At 45.0% G+C, this 17,423-nt stretch overlaps 1 protein-coding gene across 3 annotated transcripts in view; it reads left to right on the top strand.

Moving 5' to 3' along the window:
• The window catches only part of L3MBTL2 (L3MBTL histone methyl-lysine binding protein 2), a 251,454-nt gene that overhangs the window by 213,390 nt on the left and 20,641 nt on the right, over positions 1-17,423 (top strand). For all 3 annotated transcript variants that reach the window (XM_069231129.1, XM_069231130.1, XM_069231131.1), the window contains one exon: positions 7,613-7,891. In XM_069231129.1, the coding sequence (XP_069087230.1) occupies positions 7,613-7,891 (279 nt within the window). The remainder of the gene's footprint in view (positions 1-7,612; positions 7,892-17,423) is intronic.

Genomic DNA, 17,423 nt, shown 5'->3' with positions numbered 1-17,423 from the left:
GTATGTATTTTCCCTCCACTTTATCTACCTGCTCTCTACCTGTTTTTCGTGGTCGCTTTTCTGCTGCTTCTATCACCTGGGCTTTATCAGTTCATAATATTTATATTTCCATGGTATTCGTTGATTATAGTATGTATGAGTAGCTCATCCAGCTCAGTTTCTTTCTTTTAAGTCTAGCGCTTGCAGTCCAGAATATCCCAATTGAAAATCACTACCAAAACCAGATTCCAAAGAAGAGATCTGAACTGAATTAGAAATTTGAGAATTCTGCCTCTTTGCAGCCCTTTCCAACAGAACTCTCCTTTTATAGTTTCTTCCCTCCATCTTGTTACTGAGCATGCCTTGGTTTTTGTCTTGCTTTGTTCTTAGTGACCCACACCTCGCCTCTCTATGGCCCTTTTTGGTTGTGGCCTCTCCTCCTTTTTGCTCTTCAGTCCTCTCAAGTAGCCTATTTCTCCTCACCCTGCTGATGGGGTTCAATTGTTTTTCACCGGCCATTACCTTTGCTGTGTCTCTCCCTCTGTTAGTCCTGTCCTCTTTTCTCCTTATGTGGACAGAGGTGTGCTTTATATATGCAACCCTTGACAATATGTTGCCCTAGTCTCAATGGTAGTGGCGGAATGGAAGAGAGAGGGGCAGGTGTTGAAGTTTTCCACATGATCTGTGGGAGTGTTGTCTTTCCGTGTAGGTTTCCCTGTATGGGTGTTTTGTATGGGTGCAGGTGAGTTGAGTCTTCGCCAGTCCATCTAACCCTTGTGTGAGTGGTTATAGTAATACTCTGCTGTGACTTTTCCCTCACCAAATGTTTTGCGTGGTTCTAATATGTGCCACTCACGAGCGTTTTCAGATATACCTTATGTTTTTTTCCAAGTGTAGCTGCTTCTGGACTTTGTTCTGTCTGATGGTCAGCACTAGAGCCTAGGTTCTACTCTTAAGGGAGTGTGCCCTGTTTAAACACCCACCCAAAGTGAAGGTCAGCTACCTCCTCCTCCTCCTTCATGTTGAGGAGTGTTAATGGCTGGTGACAAGAATATAGGCTTTTAAGCTATGGCCCATGTAGACTGCTGGGCTTTATTCCCTCCTTGTGTGAAATCCCTAGAGTGCGCTGTAGGAGACTGGGTTTTTGTTGCAGTAGTCCCCACCCCACTTTTTGCCTGATAATTGATGAAACCCAGACCTCCAGTGCCAGTGTTCTTTCCCTAAACTTTACAGTTGTTCCCCGATTGGAAACACCTTAGGCACCACTGTAAGTTCCTAGAAAATGGTATTCCAGTTACCTAGGGCATGAGTGCCTAAGAGAGTCCCCTAGGGCTGCAGCATGTATTGTGCACCCTCACCTAGCTCATGCAGACTGCCATTGCAAGCTGCGTATTTTACTGCAGACTGTGCGCCATGCCCACTGACACTGCATGAAACATATGTAAGTCCTATATATTATATAATATGTGTGGCCATATCTGCAAGAGAGGATATGCCCCTGCTATGTCTTTGTCGAATCTTAAACAAAGTAGGTGATCAGGGAAACCATTTTAAATACATGTGCTGGACACTGGTCAATACGAGTTTCTCAGCTACATGATGGCGTCACTCAAACCAGGGATGTTTGGTATCAAACATCTTGTATTAGTAAACCCTCACTGATTCTAGTGATTGATTTATTAAAACATCCACCCAGAGGGCACCTTAGAGGTGCTTCCTGAAAGACATACCAACTACAAGCGTGCTGGCTGACTAGTCTTAACCAGCCTGCCACCACAGACAAGTTTCAGACACCCAAGGCTGAGAGCCTGTGCTCTCTGGCAGTCAAGAACAAAGCCTGCTCTGGTAGGGGTGTTCCACAACCCTTCCAACAGGATGACCTGCAAAATAGCATTCCAAAGTAGGGAGCTTCAACGAGCCCGCCACCTTTGGTAAGAGACTCTGACCTCCCTCAGAGGGGATGCCAACACCCCTGACCCAGGGTGCATTTGGTGTGTGGACAGGTGGGAAAATTAGAAATCAGAGAGGTGTGTCCACCTTCAAGCTAGCTACCCACCCCTAAGAATGAGCTACCTGATGTTGACACAGAATTTGAAAGTATGACGTTTTGGTGATTGCAGAATTAGGAACTCTGGGATGGGTTTATGTCCACTTCCCACAGGAAGTGGTCACACAGGGGTCATAGTGAGCCCTGGGGTAAGTAGCCCATTGGTTACCACCCTGCACTCTGCTAACACCCCTAGCTTTGGTATTTAAGGATTCCTTTGGCACCAGAAAATCAGATCCTGCTGACCTGAAAGAAGATTGACCCTGAAGAGTCGCAAAACTCAAGAACAGAAAACCAGCAGCTGACTTAGCCTCAGCCCAGTGGCCTGCCTTCTTTCCTCAACAATTACACCAAAGTCAACAAAAACCTGATGCCTCAGGACAGCTCTGCACCCAGCTACCCCGGCCCAAGAAGAGGACCAAATGTGTCCCTAAGTCCCAGAGCATTGTGAGACCTGAGCCCTCTTGTTGGTTCAGCCAGTCTGCTCCCCCATCCCAGCTTGCAGCATCATTCTAACAGGACTGTTCCCCAAAGGATAACATTAGGGCACTGAAGCTGAAAATCACCTTTGCAACCTGGTGCTGCCTTTGACCTTGCCCTATACTGTTTATTTTTATTTTTTATTATTATTTATTTATTCAGTTTTACAAACAGAAATACAACCAATGCCCAACATTAAAATACCATTGTCAAGCCAATATACTGGCACATAATAGTGATTGAGATCAATCGACAGGCACATTCCCCCTCATATGTTCGGGCTATTCTAGAAAGGAGATTCCGTAACTAAAACAGTTGTGTGCCCAGCAGTATCAGGGCATAGCCGCCCCTGAATCAATATTCAGGTGTACATCTTTAATCTCACTTCTCACTGTAGTTATATTTACAGGGCAAATACAGCTACACTACGGTGACCTTGCCCTATACTTACTTTAACTTGAGGAGAACAGTTCTGTAAGTTGTTGCTACGTGACCAAATGCAGTATATGTTCCTTTTCCTATGGCATAACGTTAGGGTACCTGACGCTGAAAAGCACCTCTTCACCCATTGCCTCCCGAAGTGACCCGTTGGTGCTGCCTTGGACCTTGCCCTATACATACCCTAACTCCAGAAGATTTCTCCTGTAAGTGGCTGTAAAGTACCTGTATGCAACATATGCCTTTCCTTCGTAGGATAACATTACCACATAGTGCCTAAAAATATATAAAGATAAGTGTTATTTTTATAATTTGGCATGGATCTCCTTATTGAGTTGAGTGTATGAGTCGTATGTATCATTTATTGACTTGTGTATGTTGCAGATGTCTAGCACTCCTCTCTCTGATAGGCGGAAAACTACTCTACCACACTTCCCCCTAAGGGAGCACCTTGGGATTGCTAGAGCAAGCCCCTGTCCACTTATAAGGGATACCAGGATTGTTTGCACAGTATACCTCTTTTTGATATACTATATAAAGAGCTAGCCAGTTGGCAGCGGGTTGCACACTGGCCAAGTAGGGACCCTAACTCATAGTCAGACTAAGTTGAAAATTTAAGAAGTATCTTGTTCTTTTTTGTTCTTGGGCTTTTCCAGGGACACAGCGACAGATTCAGAATTGATCAAGGTGTGGGATTTGTCTCTTCACGCAGTTTTAATGTGCATGAATAAAGCATATCCTCTGGGAACAGATAATGACTCCTGAAGAATAACAACTCTTACGAAAAAGCAGATAAAATTAGTAGCACTGTAACATTTTTTTTTAAGTGAAACTGGAAAGGAAGGGTGAAAAGGTGGCTAACACTTTGATACACCCTAAATTATTTCAGGAAGGACCATAGTATATGAATGGATTTTGTATTTCCAGAGAAATACCCTAAGTAATAACGAAATACTCAGCTCCAGATTTAATTCAATAGTAAACTGTATTTAAAAAAAGTTCAGTTTTAGGAGCTTCCTTAATATATGGAAGTGCATGAATAGAATTTGATAGAAAGATAGTTGGCAAAGGTAAACCATAGTATATTTCTTTTAACATTTCAGTTTATAAAACAAGCACCTACACTTTCATTATGACTGGAAGTGTTATGTTGCTTCCAGACAGTGCACAAGCAATGGTTGTCTGGTTTCTAGGAACAGAAAATATAGCAGAAGATAGAAACTGAGAGCTTACAGTATCGTAGAAAGCAGGCAAGCTGTCATGCCCGATGTAGATAATGACTGCCTACAGGGAACAGCAGCCGTCCTTCATGTGGTCTCCTGATCCCACAACTTTAAAACATCCAGTGCTCAGCACACGTCATGCAAAAACACTCAAGCAAAGCAATACCACAGTTAGTGATGACTATGGATTTATAGAACAAGGTTTGGGAGGCAGCCTCCTCACCTGAATTCCAAATTATCTCACCGACTACCAACTAATTTATAGACTGGTCTGATGGAGCAGGAGCAGCTCTCACCTATAGGTGGGGGTACACTTTACCCCCTTTCAGCAGAGGCAAAGTATTGCTGGCCAATGTCATGTAAAAATCTGCAGCACTTCAGAGCACTCCAGGAAAGTTGTCTGCTTAGGGATATCGTAAGGCAAGTCAGAAATATTGGGCAGGGAAGCACAGGTTTCCTAAGCCATGCAAGGACTTTTGCACAAAAATGTAATACCACTGTGCCCTTAGTGGTAGCACAGAAATTAATATTCAAGCCATTGTGTCTGAGGAAGAAGCACTACATTTCCAGCAGTGTAATGAGAATCAACGTTCATACTACTCCTGTGTAGTGTATGTACCCCAAGGAAGCCCAAGCTATGCTATCATAATCAGTTCATACAACACCTAAAACATAAGAGGCATCAAAGCATTTTTTTGTAAGGAAGTAGAAAACGACTGAGGCAGATTAAGTGACTTTAAGGTTTTTCTAAATTAGTGCTCCCTCAACTGCCTCAGTCTTTCCGGCACAGTTTTCCAAAGATTACTCTCCAATACAAAGTCCGACCTACGTCCTGTCTTTTCAAACATGCTTAAGTTGGTACAGCTAATGCTTTCCAGTCGATCTTTGGCAGCCTTTGAGACACAAAAGGAAAAAGACGTTCGCTTGTAGTCAAACGTATCGCAAAAGTGCAATTTTCCATGGAACAAGGTTGATTGCCATTTTGGTAACAAAACTGCCCCCAAAGGAGGGACAAACGTAAAGCATTTACCAGTGACAACAAAGGATTTTTGAAATGGAAGCCTGTGAATGAGTGATAGCGATGGGCTTGCGGTAGGCGTGGTTTAAAGTCTACAGATAAATTACAACAGGCCAGATCGCTTGCACACTCAACCTAAAAAAGGCATGTTTCTTTGTTTTTTAACATTCGCTGACAGTGACAACACGAAATAGCAGTTTTCACTTAAGCAAAGCTGGCGGTCCCATTGGCTAGCATAGTTTCACTAACCGCCACTCTAATTGCTATTTTCCATTTGGAACCACCCAAGATATTACTCTAATGTATCAAATTCATTGTTACATTATACTCCACTCATTGCTGATTTAAGGTAATTTTTAATAGAAAAGTAACTTTAGAAAGTCACCACTTTGTTGTTCAAACATCTGGGCGCCTTTCCTATCTGTCTGCAGAAGTTGTCACGTGAGAATACATGCTGCCTCCTGCTAGAAAGTGTAACCCGCTCTGGGAAATACAGATCAAAGATAACTGATGCTGGGAGGAGATGTGACCTCGCTCAAGCAGCAGGATAACAACTGGGTTGTGGCCACAGATGGCCCAGCTTCAAAGAGTCTACTGCTTCTGTGAATCAAATGGCAATCAAACCTTCACCTGCCTGCTCCTTTGTGTAGGCAGCCAGGCTGCTATCTCCTCCATAGGAGGAAAACCTGTTGGAGAACAGAGTTTCATTATGCTTCTTTATGCTGTTTATACCCCAGGGTGGAGTCCACAGCTTCTCATGGGGGGAGAAGGCTTGCCCCATCTTTGATTTGGGGAGAAGGATATCCTTGGATTAGTTGGTGGCCAGCCCTCCAGGAAGTGTTGGATAGTGGGCAATGATGTCTTGTGGGCCACAGTATTGGATAGATGAAACACAATTTGATTCTTGTGCGTAGTTCTGACGGATCAGCCTGATCTGATGTATCAACTGAAGGTGTTGGATATGAATATTAGGCAGTGGTGATAATCAAGAATCTTGTGGCTCCCCAAATTGGCCCATAATTGTATCAGACTTGTCCTGTTCCACTACCACTTTTGTTTTCTGATCAGAAAAAATTATCTTGAACAAGCCCAGAGATGACTGACGCCAGCCCACCACCTCCCCCAATCTTCCTAAAATGACCTGGTGATCAAGGATATTGAACTCAGTCAAAAGATGTAGTAACATAAGCAGCTCTCTCTTACCAGAATCCACAATATCCAGCAGGATTGACAGAACATAATGTAGAGCACTCTCATGACCTTTTTACCATCTAAAAGCTGATTGACTATCATAGGGAGTCCCATTGAACTCTGCATAATCGCTGAGTTGAAGAGTGGCTGCTTTTGCAATTATTTTTAGTAGGGAAGGTCTATTGGTAATTAGGTGATAGTTTGTGAGGGTCACTGGGATAAAAGCCAGGGTTTTTTTAGAACTCCTTCAATTTGAAAGACCATATTTAAAATCCCCCTGATAAAAAGGGTAAGTTCACCACCTCCTTCCTTAATTAATTTAATGGGGCATGGATCTCACTTACTATAAGTGGGATTTAATAATGATTTACTAGACTGAGTTTCTACAAGCAATATTTCACAGTAGGAAGACCATTGTGTACTGTGTCCAAGACGAGCTGCCTATGAGGCAAAAGGTGTTGTCCACAATTGTCTTGCAGTCATTTAGCAGTTTAAGCTACACTGTCAGTCAAGGAACAGCTTGGTGCTACACTTAACTACATCTTGCATTAGCAGACCTTGGGCTGTTTGTTGGGGGTGATGAGACTACTTCAAACACATTCAAACTAGCAGGTAATGACTTGCTACATTCATCTTAGCGTGTGCCCTTGGATTTAGGCTTGTTCCATCGTTCACTGACTTTGGTGCTTTGTCTACTCTGGGTAGTGTCTGTAGCTTGTATTCAGGAGCTTTTCACAAATTTATGGCACTCCGTTCATGGGGGCAGAGTGCAGTTTGGGTACACCAGGAAAGGCTAGAGGACACTTTGGATTGCCTGACTGCCAATACACACTGTAGCTATGATGATTTGTCATATCCTATTTACTTTGTTGTCTGTTGCGCTCTCTACCAGTCTCATACTTTTCAGTCTACTCACTGTGAATTTGTTTTTAGTATGTGGTCCTTCCTGATAGGCACCTGCTCCTTGCTTTAATCTCTTTGGTCTTTTCCAGCAGTCTATTCTGGCCACCCCACTCTGTGACTTGCTGATGGAGCACTCTTGCTCTGCTCTTTGTGGCCCTACTCCTTAGCGTCCCTCTTTGCTCTTTAATCCATACCTTGTCATTTGTTCCACAGCTCTTCCAATTGCATCACTGTTTCCTCTGCTTCCTATTGCTCTATTACAGTCTTTCTCCTTGCTCTCCTTTTCTTGGATATGGTCACATCTTTTACTTAATTTCTCCTTGCTCCAATCAGGAAGAAAAGGAATTGCTGCTAAGAGAGCTGCAACAAAGGCTCAGTGGGCAAGGAGAAAAGGATTACTGCTCACACAAACCACGAATGCCCAAGCAGCAGACACCCAGTGTGCAACTGACATCCAGTCCCCGTTGGATACCAAAGACCCTAAAGTATATGACAGACCTCCCCCTGCTTACCCTGGGCCTCCCCCTGCTTATCCTGGGCCTCCCCCTCCATACCCCGGGCGCAGCATGGATGTGAACAGTCAGGAGAATGCCCACAAAGAACCAGAAGAAGGTAAAACCATGAATTCAAGTTAAGGGGGACAAATGGAGGTAGATAATACTCCAGATGAGCAGTGGCTGTACAGTGATGAGAGCATTGTTTTGTGTGGACATTGCAGGCATAAAAACTTGATTGTGTAGTGATTTTTACCAAGCAATCAAAACTAATCTAAATATGTGGCATGGAAACTATTTAGATCCAAGTAGGCTAATAGGCAATGATGCAATAGGCAGGGGTCTTATTACACTGCTGAGGAACAAGGTTGTGAATACATCTGATATGTGCTTATGAAGAGTTTGATGACCATGTTAAATTGGAGAGGAAGAGTATCAAGTATAATCAGCGTTACAGTTTCTGTGCCAGTCCTCCACAGTCTTAGATGCACCAGATGCTGCTGTTTCATCACCTCAAAAAAACAACTTTGATGTGCATGGCATGACGGACAGAGTCTCTGTCTCACACCCCTGTCATGTCTCCTACAGTAAACACCTTGTAATTTGAGTCTTTTTAAAGACCCTGCAGCAGCCCTGGGCCCTCAGTAAAAAAATACCTGCAATGGCTCAAGTCCTCTGGGGAAATGTCCAATAGGTTAAATGGCCTGTCCAACCATACTGGCTGGTGAAGAGAAAAACTGCTCCAGAATGTCAATTACATTCTCAAAAAATGGGTGCCAGCATTATCAAGCGATTCCACCTGCAGCAGACCTAAAACTTCTTGAGTGCAACAGTCATTTCCATCACAGCATAGGCATATCCCACAGTAGAGAGGATATTGCTTTTCAAGCAGAATTTCTCCTCCTGTGATGGTGAAGAAAGTAACAACATTGCTGAGGTATATGGCTTCATCCTGTTCTACCCCACACCCATTTTGAGGGAATTGCTGCATAGCAGTGGTCTGAAGCACTTAGGTTCTGTCATTCAGTGTTGTTGTCACCCAAACAAAGACAAATTAAAATGCTGGAGCAGAGGAAATTCGATACTGGGAAGATTGTCTGCAAAGGAGCAGACGCAGGTAATGGTAACAACTGATGTGCCATTGACTGAATGGGGCGCTCACGTGTCGACTCTAACTATGCAAGGCATGTCATGGTCTCTTATTGAACAACAACAATTCAATGTGTTGTAGTTGAAATCAGTGTTTTAACACTCAGGCCTTTTCAAACAACAAGATAGTGTTAATTTGAGCAATGAAGATGGTTGTGTGTTACAAGGAGGGGCACACTCTGTTGGCCAAAAACAGTGCTACAAATTTTGCATTCTGCTCCCAACTGTCAGGTTTATCTGATAACCGAGCATTTAACAACAATGAACGATTTTCTTGCAGCTCTACCAAGAAGGAATCTTAAGAGACTCACAAATCTGAGATCGGTGGAGAGATTTCTTCAAGATGTGGAACACATCACTCATCAACGTGTTCACAGCACTAAAACAAACAATGCCAAAGCTATGCCTCTGGTACCCACCACCACAGTGTATTGGGAATGCACTCATCTTAGATTGGTCAGGGATATTTACTTATGGTTTTTCACCCACTTGTACTTATCCAGTATGTTGTTCACAAAATGAGATGGGCATCAATGACAATTATTCTCATTTCAACTTATGAGTGAAACAAATAAGGTTCTCAGCTAGTGCAAATGTCAGTTGAATCAGCTTAGAGGCAGCTGCCTTTATCTGAATTAGTGATCTAGCATAGATGACTGGTCCCTTAGCAGTCCAAATTATTCCCACCAAGGGATTTGTCTCTTGAAATTTTAGACTTTTATTTGTTATTGGAAAAATATATGGACGTACTAAACACAGGTAGATGTCCTACCACTAGAGCATATTACTCTGTTGTAACACTTTGCTAATTATTACACATCTGCTAATGTTTACCCATTAGAGCTGCCAGTTCAAGGTATTAAGGAACACTTCCATATACTGGTCTTGTATGCCCTTCTGTTAGGATTCATTGGCGATGGCTAACGATTAGTTAACAAAATAGACAATTTTCTGTATTAAAAATACCTGTCATTAAAGCATTCCTAGAAGGAATAAAGAATTGTGTATCACCAATAACTCCATAAAACCTGAATGAGATTTTAGTATTGTGCTATCTGATGGAGACTTCTAGGTGCAGATTCCTTACCTAAGAATATTCCCCAGGCGTCAGACTGAATCTCGAAGTTTTCGAGCAGTACCCCTGTGGGCCTTTAGGTGGCATTGTTCAGCTCAGTTTTGTCTGTGCCAAGAAATGACTTGTGCACTGCCTTTATAGGTGCCACTTCCGCACACTGATGTCAGATCTTTCTTTTCAGCAACAGGTAGGACTGGTCTGTGAAGAGCTACCTATAGTCGCTTTATTTATTTATTTATTTTTTCGACTTTTTGCCAAGCTTTTTTCAAGAGATTTTTCTCCTGTTGTGGCAGGGGGCCCAAAGAAACCTACTGGTTTCAGACCATGTGGTGCCTGTCACAGAAATGCACTTGGTTTGTCTGTAGTGGTTGGAGAGGGACCAGGACTCCAAAACCTGTGAGGACCGCAGCACCATACACCTGCAGGCTCTAAGAGAGCATTCCCTCAAGCTCCTCGCCATCTGATGTTGGACAACCCTGCGACGCTCAAGATCCCAGTCATGCGGAAGGTCACGGGGCCACTCGTGAAGCCGCACCTGGCAGTCGCCTTCTTCAAAGTCATCAAGTAAGTCTCACCAAAAGAAGTCCAAAAATTTGAAGTTATCTTCCATTTCACTGCGCCTGTCAATGAGGTGTGGGAGCGCCGGCACATAATCTTCTCTGCACTTCCCTTACTTTCCGAGAGCGACCACCACCCAGCTGAAAGACTTATGAGATCACACACCTCATATTTGAGTGGCCCAGCCCTTCTGGAGCATTTGGGCCTAGGAGGTGCTGCCGTTGGATCTTTGGCATTGGTTTCGCTCTCTGCACCATTCAGGTCCAAGGTATCTGGTATTGGATCTGGAACAGAGCTGGCTGCGAAACCGACACCTATCTTTGTGCCTATGGCCTCGCCGTCCCCATCGTCATTTCCAACTCAGAGACCGGTTCTGGCACCGACCAGGACAGTGGCTTCCATGTCGGAGCCAGTGCAGTTATCATTTGATAGACCTGGAGAGGTAGATGATTAGGAGGGGTTTGAGGACCGTTATGGATACCAGCATCCCCTGTATGTTACTGAGGACAACTGGTATGAGGAACTTGCAGAAATGTCTTGACAGAGGTGCTTTAGCCATCACCCTATCTGATCCCTTACTCCCTTTTAATGAAGCCCTTACCAATGTCCTACGTAGGCCTGGTCCAAGCTCCATAGAGGGGACTCATTTGCTTAGAACTATTGCCCGCTGCAATCAACCTTCTCCTGGAGTCCCCAATTTCCTTACCCAGCACCCCATCCCAGAGAACGTGGTAGTCCAAGCCTCCACCTCTAGGGTCAACCCTGTTGCATTCCCTACCACACAACAGGATAGGAAATTCAAGAGGCTGGATACTCTTGGAAAGAAGATTTTCCACTTCCACCACCCTAACACTGTAGTCTGTGAACACTGCATGCTTATTGAGCCATTATTCCCATAGTGTGAAGGATGCAGGTGCGCATGTGCTGCCTATGGTCTCGGAGAAGGTGCAAGCTATACTTTTCCAAGCTATTGCTGACAGGAGCCATGTGGCAAAGTTCACCATCAGATGCGGATTTGATATGACAGATTCACTGGACAGAGCCATTGCTTCCACAGTGGTGCTCCAACGACACGCCTAGCCGAAGACAAATGGCTTTTCGGGGGATACCCAAGCATATGTTATGTCCATGTCCCTTCCCCCTAGCCACCATGGCCAGCAGACACCACAGTCCTTTTGTGGCTGCGGCTCATGCAAGCTTCACAAGAAAAAAGAACCCAACATCGACCCAATCCATTCCTACCCATACCCCAAGCCTCACCCTCTGCAACCGCAACATCGAAGTCTGTTGAGTTTGCCTATATACCATCATGGGCACCCGGTTGATGGCAGGATTCAGCACCATCTGTTTTAGTGGAGGGAAATCCTTTCCGACAAATGGGTGCTTCAGACTCTCCAGAGGGGCTATGCTCTACCTTTCCAACAAAAAAACGTGACTTTTGCTGCTGTCCCCTTATAGACTGACGTAGGACCACCTTTTCCTCTTGTGACTGGAAGTGCAGGCTCTTTTGGTCTAAGGAGCGATCAAGAGGGTACCAACAACAGAAGTAGGTCGTGGATGCTATTCCTGCTATTTTCTGATGCAGAAGGATGGGCCTCTGTCTTATCCTAAACCATTGCCCTCTCAACTACTTCCTGAAAAAGAAAAATATCTAGATGCTCATGTTTGCACAGGTGCTGTCTGGTAATGTTGGGCCTACTGGATGCCTAGTTCAATATCCTTGTCCTGCCTGCCCACAGGCGTTGCCTGCAGTTCATGGTAGGCCAAGAACATTATAAGTTCACTGTGCTCCTTTTGGCCCTACTAGCTCTCCTCAGGTGTTCACCAAGGTGATGGCAGTAGTTACAGCACATTTGCTGGTGTTTCAGTGTTTTCCCACCTTGACAACTGGCTGTTGAAGGCGGGCTCGCCTCAGGCAGTCGTCTCCCATCTCTGGACTAATGCGGACCTCCTGCATCTGCTGGGGTTCACTATCAGTGTGCCAAAGTCACACCTGATTCCCTCTCAGACACTTCCTTTAATCAGAGCTGTTCTGGATACAGTGCAGTTTTGGTCTTATCCTCCAGAACAGCAAGTCCAGGATAGTCAGGGTATGATTTTAATATTTCAGCCTCTTATCATGGATTTCAGTAAGACTGACTCTGATGCTGCTCGTTCTCATTGTAGGAAGCTGGCCTGATGTGTGGTGGGCACCTGTGGTGTTGGCACCTTATACCAGGTCCAGGCAACCCCTATTAGTGAATAAAGACAGTGTCTAGGTAGCCAGGGCTGTCTAGAGGTAGCTGTGGATGAGCAGCCAAGACTTATCTAGGAGGAGTGTAAAGCTCTTGCAATACCACAGCAGTCACAGTAACTTATCACACCTGAAAGGAACCACACAGTGTTACAAAAATGAAGGTACTTTATTACTGTAGCACTGAACTAGATTACTGGGTCCTCACCATTCTGTTGCTTGATCTCCAAGATGTAAAGATATTGATATTAAATTGAGTAGACTTTACGGACATTAATCTTTGACTTCCTTGTTCAGATATTGAAATTGATCTGACAGGTTTAATGTGCCTGTGGAATTTTCTGATTTGTACCCCTTAATCAGATACCCATAATCTAATAATTGATTCAACATTTGTGAGTGCCTTTTTCTTCAGAATTAATTGTGTTATAATATCATCCAACTTTTTGTTTGATTTATTTTCCACTGCCATTGTTGGGATAGATTGTTTTTCAAAAATGTTTCAAAGCTTTATTTTAAATTATTCCCTTCTTAGTCCCTAGCCTTCACTTATATGTCTTATAACCTCCGGCATCCCACTGGTAAAGCTTGCCCATTGGCATATGTGGGCTCTGCAGTGTGATCTGAAGTCCCAGTGATCGCAGCATCAGAGGAATCTCTTTGCCCTGGCCCAAATATCAGAGGGAACTGTAAAAGATCTACAGTGGTGGCTCAGCAGCAGACCCATCTCCCTTCCCCACTCAGAGCTAACGGTAGTGGCAGATGCATTACTCCTGGGTTGGGGCAGCCACCTATGTCTCCGGCGGAGTCTCAGTTCCACATTAGCCTGTTTGAAGGAAGAAAGGCTTTAAATGCCAAGTGAAACACACTCTGTTCAATCAAGTGAACAATAGTTTAGGTGTTTACGGACACCACTGCCATATGGTATTACAACAAGCCCCTGGACAATTTGTCAGAAGACCCTGCATCTCTGGACATGGCTGGAACGCCAGGGCATTTTCCTGGTGGTTCAATATCTGACGGGCTCACTGAACCCCAGAACAGACAAACTCAGCTGTTGATGCCTCCTGCATCACTAAGGGCATCTCCATCCGGAAGTGGTGCAAAATCTCTTTACAGATTGGGTAGACCCTTGATTAGATATATTTGCCGCTGCCAAGAATGTGCAATGTCAGCACTTCTTCTCACTGGAGTGTACAAGGCAGCTCTTGCTAAGAGTCTCATTTAATCTCCAGTGGAGCTCAAGTCTCCTGTATGCCTTTCCGTCGATACCACTCCTGCCCAGAGTTCCCAAGAAAATCAGGAATGACCAGGCACAAGTCCTCTTAGTGACTCCAGATTGGGCAAGGAAAGTATGGTATCCCAAACCACTGAGCATGAGCATCTGTCCTCCGATCAGGCTACTTCTTCGGAAGGATTCCCGATTGCAACAACAGGGCAGGGTCCTGCACCGAAACCTGCATACTCTGCATCTACATGCATGTATATTGAGCAGCAACAGTTGAGGTTTTTCGACCTCCCTCTCGAAGTATGCAATGTCATTCTGGCAGTCAGGCATCCCTCCACAAAAATAATTTACACCTGCTGGCGGGACAAGTTTGTGAATTGGAGTATTGCTAAATCTGTTGATCCTCTGTCTGAATGTCCATTATGTTGCAGGAGGTGCAAGTTTTCAAAAGAAGTTAAGAGTTTCAGACTCCAAAATAGGAAAGGGTTGCTGCTCTTGTTATTTCCTTGTGCAAATAAGAATAGTGGCCTTCAGACTATTTCAGACCTTTGACTTCTGAATGTCTCTCTATGGAAGGACAAATTCAGAATGTTCACTGTGGCAGAGATCCTGTGTGCCCTGCATCCGAGTGAGTGACTGGGTCCTTGGACTTGCAGGATGCGTATTTTCATATACCCGTGCTGCAGTCCTTTGGACTTTGGCTGCGAATCAGTGTAGGCCAGGAGAATTTTGAGTTTATCGTGCTCCCAGTCGTCATCACCTGGGCCCTTCAAGTGTTCACAAAATTTATGGCAGTGGTTGCTGCACATCTCTGGAGCTCAGGACACCAAGTTTCCCTTACCTCGACAACTGGCTGAGGAAGGCAGGCTTGCCACAGTCAGTTGTGAACCACCTCAACTACAACGTCATACTTCATAGGGGTTCACAATCAAAAATCTGAAGTTCTACCTGACTTGTTAGACCTGTCATCCTTAGGGTGGTCTTACCCCAGACTTTGTGCCTTTTACCTTCTGTTTTGTTGCTGTACTTGTTTGTTGACCTTTGTCGGCCCGACCGCGTGCGACATCGAAGCCGATGGAACGGATCCCGTTCCGTTTCTGCCCAAAATGTCACAGTAAGTATCCTTATACAGATCAGCACTTGGTCTGTAACTTGTGCTTGTCCCCCGAGCACAAGGAGGATACCTGTGAGGCCTGTCGAGCCTTCCGGTCCAGAAAAACACTCCGGGACCGAAGAGCCAGGCGTCTACAAATGGCGTCCACGCCGACAAAACAACGTTTCGACGACGAAGAGGAAACATTCTCGGTTCCGGACTCAGAATCCGGAGACTCCGACGTCGAACAACAACAACAAACAGTGAGTAAGACGTCGAAAATAAAAACCATCGAAAAAACAAAAGCCCAGGGGACGCCACTGCGACAGGCCATGGCTCGACCCATAAAACCGGCGACCCGTCGAAGGCGCCGAAAAAGGGCATGCCCATAGCGAAGACACCCGACTCCGGTCGAGGGACCGCCATGGAGCAACCTCGGAGCCGAGATAGCGGCTCCGAGAAGCAAAAACAAGATGCCGGCACCGAAAAACATCGGCACCGAGACACACTGCCGAAAGCCACAAAAATTCTGTCGGTACCGAAACCGAAAAAAGATTCTCTCTCGGCGCCGAAAAGTTCCACACCTCCTTCCTACACAGAGGAACAAGGAATAAGTGGCCAGATGCACAGATTTGGACAAGAGCTCCAAAGTGTAGAATCAGACTACACACAAAAGAGACTGTACATCCAGCAAGACACAGGGAAGATATCAACCCTTCCCCCAATAATGAGAAAAAGAAGGATCGGATTTCTCAAGGATGACGCACAACCACAAGCCAAAGTGGTTAAAAAAGTCACGCCTCCGCCCTCTCCACCACAACAGGCATCGCCGGCACAAACACCGCCACAAATGCACTCACCAGCGCAAACTACCATAAGTCAAGATAATCAGGATCAAGACGCTTGGGACCTATATGACACCCCAGTGCCGGACAATGATCCCGATTCATACCCCACAAAGCCGTCACCGCCAGAGGACAGTACCTCATACTCGCAACTGGTGGCTAGGGCAGCAGAATTCCACAATGTCCAACTGCATTCCGATCCTATAGAGGATGATTTTTTATTTAACACCCTCTCGGCTACACATAGCCAATATCAATGTCTCCCAATGCTACCAGGGATGTTACGGCACGCAAAACAAATTTTTGAAGAGCCCGTAAAATCAAGAGCCATCACCCCAAGGGTGGATAAGAAATACAAACCACCACCCACAGACCCAGTGTTTATTACTTAGCAGTTACCACCTGACTCCGTAGTAGTAGGGGCAGCTCGCAAAAGAGCAAATTCCCATACATCTGGCGACGCCCCACCTCCGGACAAAGAAAGCCGAAAATTTGATGCGGCAGGAAAAAGAGTAGCATCACAGGCAGCCAACCAGTGGCGCATCGCAAATTCTCAAGCGCTGCTGGCCCGATATGACCGCGCACACTGGGATGAGCTGCAACTTCTCATAGACCATCTTCCCCAGGAATACCAAAAAAGGGCGCAGCAAATAGTTGAAGAGGGACAAACGATCTCAAACAATCAAATCCGCTCTTCAATGGACGCAGCCGATACTGCAGCGAGAACAGTCAACACTGCTGTCACCATAAGGAGACACGCTTGGCTCCGCACTTCAGGCTTCAAACCTGAAATCCAGCAGGCTGTCCTTAATATGCCCTTCAACGAGAAACAACTTTTTGGCCCTGAAGTGGACACAGCCATTGAAAAACTTAAAAAGGACACAGACACAGCCAAAGCCATGGGCGCACTCTACTCCCCGCAGAGCAGAGGCTCTTTTAGAAAAACTCCATTTAGAGGGGGGTTTCGTGGCCAACCCACAGACACCACCAGCCAACAAACAAGAACCACACCATATCAGGGTTAATTCCAAAGGGGAGGTTTCAGGGGATATAGAGGGGGTCAATTCCCAAGGAGTAGGGGAAGATTCCAGACTCCAAAAACACCTCCACCTAAACAGTGACTTTCAAGTCACACAACCCCTTCACTCAACACCAGTGGGGGGAAGACTAAGCCAATTCTACCAATCTTGGCAGCAGATTACAACAGACAATTGGGTATTAGCAATAATCCAACATGGCTATTGCATAGAATTCCACAAATTCCCACCAAACATCCCTCCAAAAACACGCAAAATGTCACCACAACATTTAGAACTTTTAGGACTAGAAGTTCAAGCACTACTGCAAAAGGATGCAATATCGTTAGTACCAGTACAACAAAAAAACACAGGAGTTTACTCCCTGTACTTTCTAATTCCAAAAAAAGACAAAACATTAAGACCAATATTAGATCTCAGGACACTAAATAC

Source organism: Pleurodeles waltl, chromosome 4_2 (genome assembly GCF_031143425.1).
Source record: "Pleurodeles waltl isolate 20211129_DDA chromosome 4_2, aPleWal1.hap1.20221129, whole genome shotgun sequence".
In the NCBI taxonomy this organism is placed as follows: Eukaryota; Metazoa; Chordata; class Amphibia; order Caudata; family Salamandridae; genus Pleurodeles; species Pleurodeles waltl.
The sequence above is the reverse complement of the archived record's forward strand: the minus strand, read 5'-3'. Positions and strand labels throughout refer to the sequence as shown.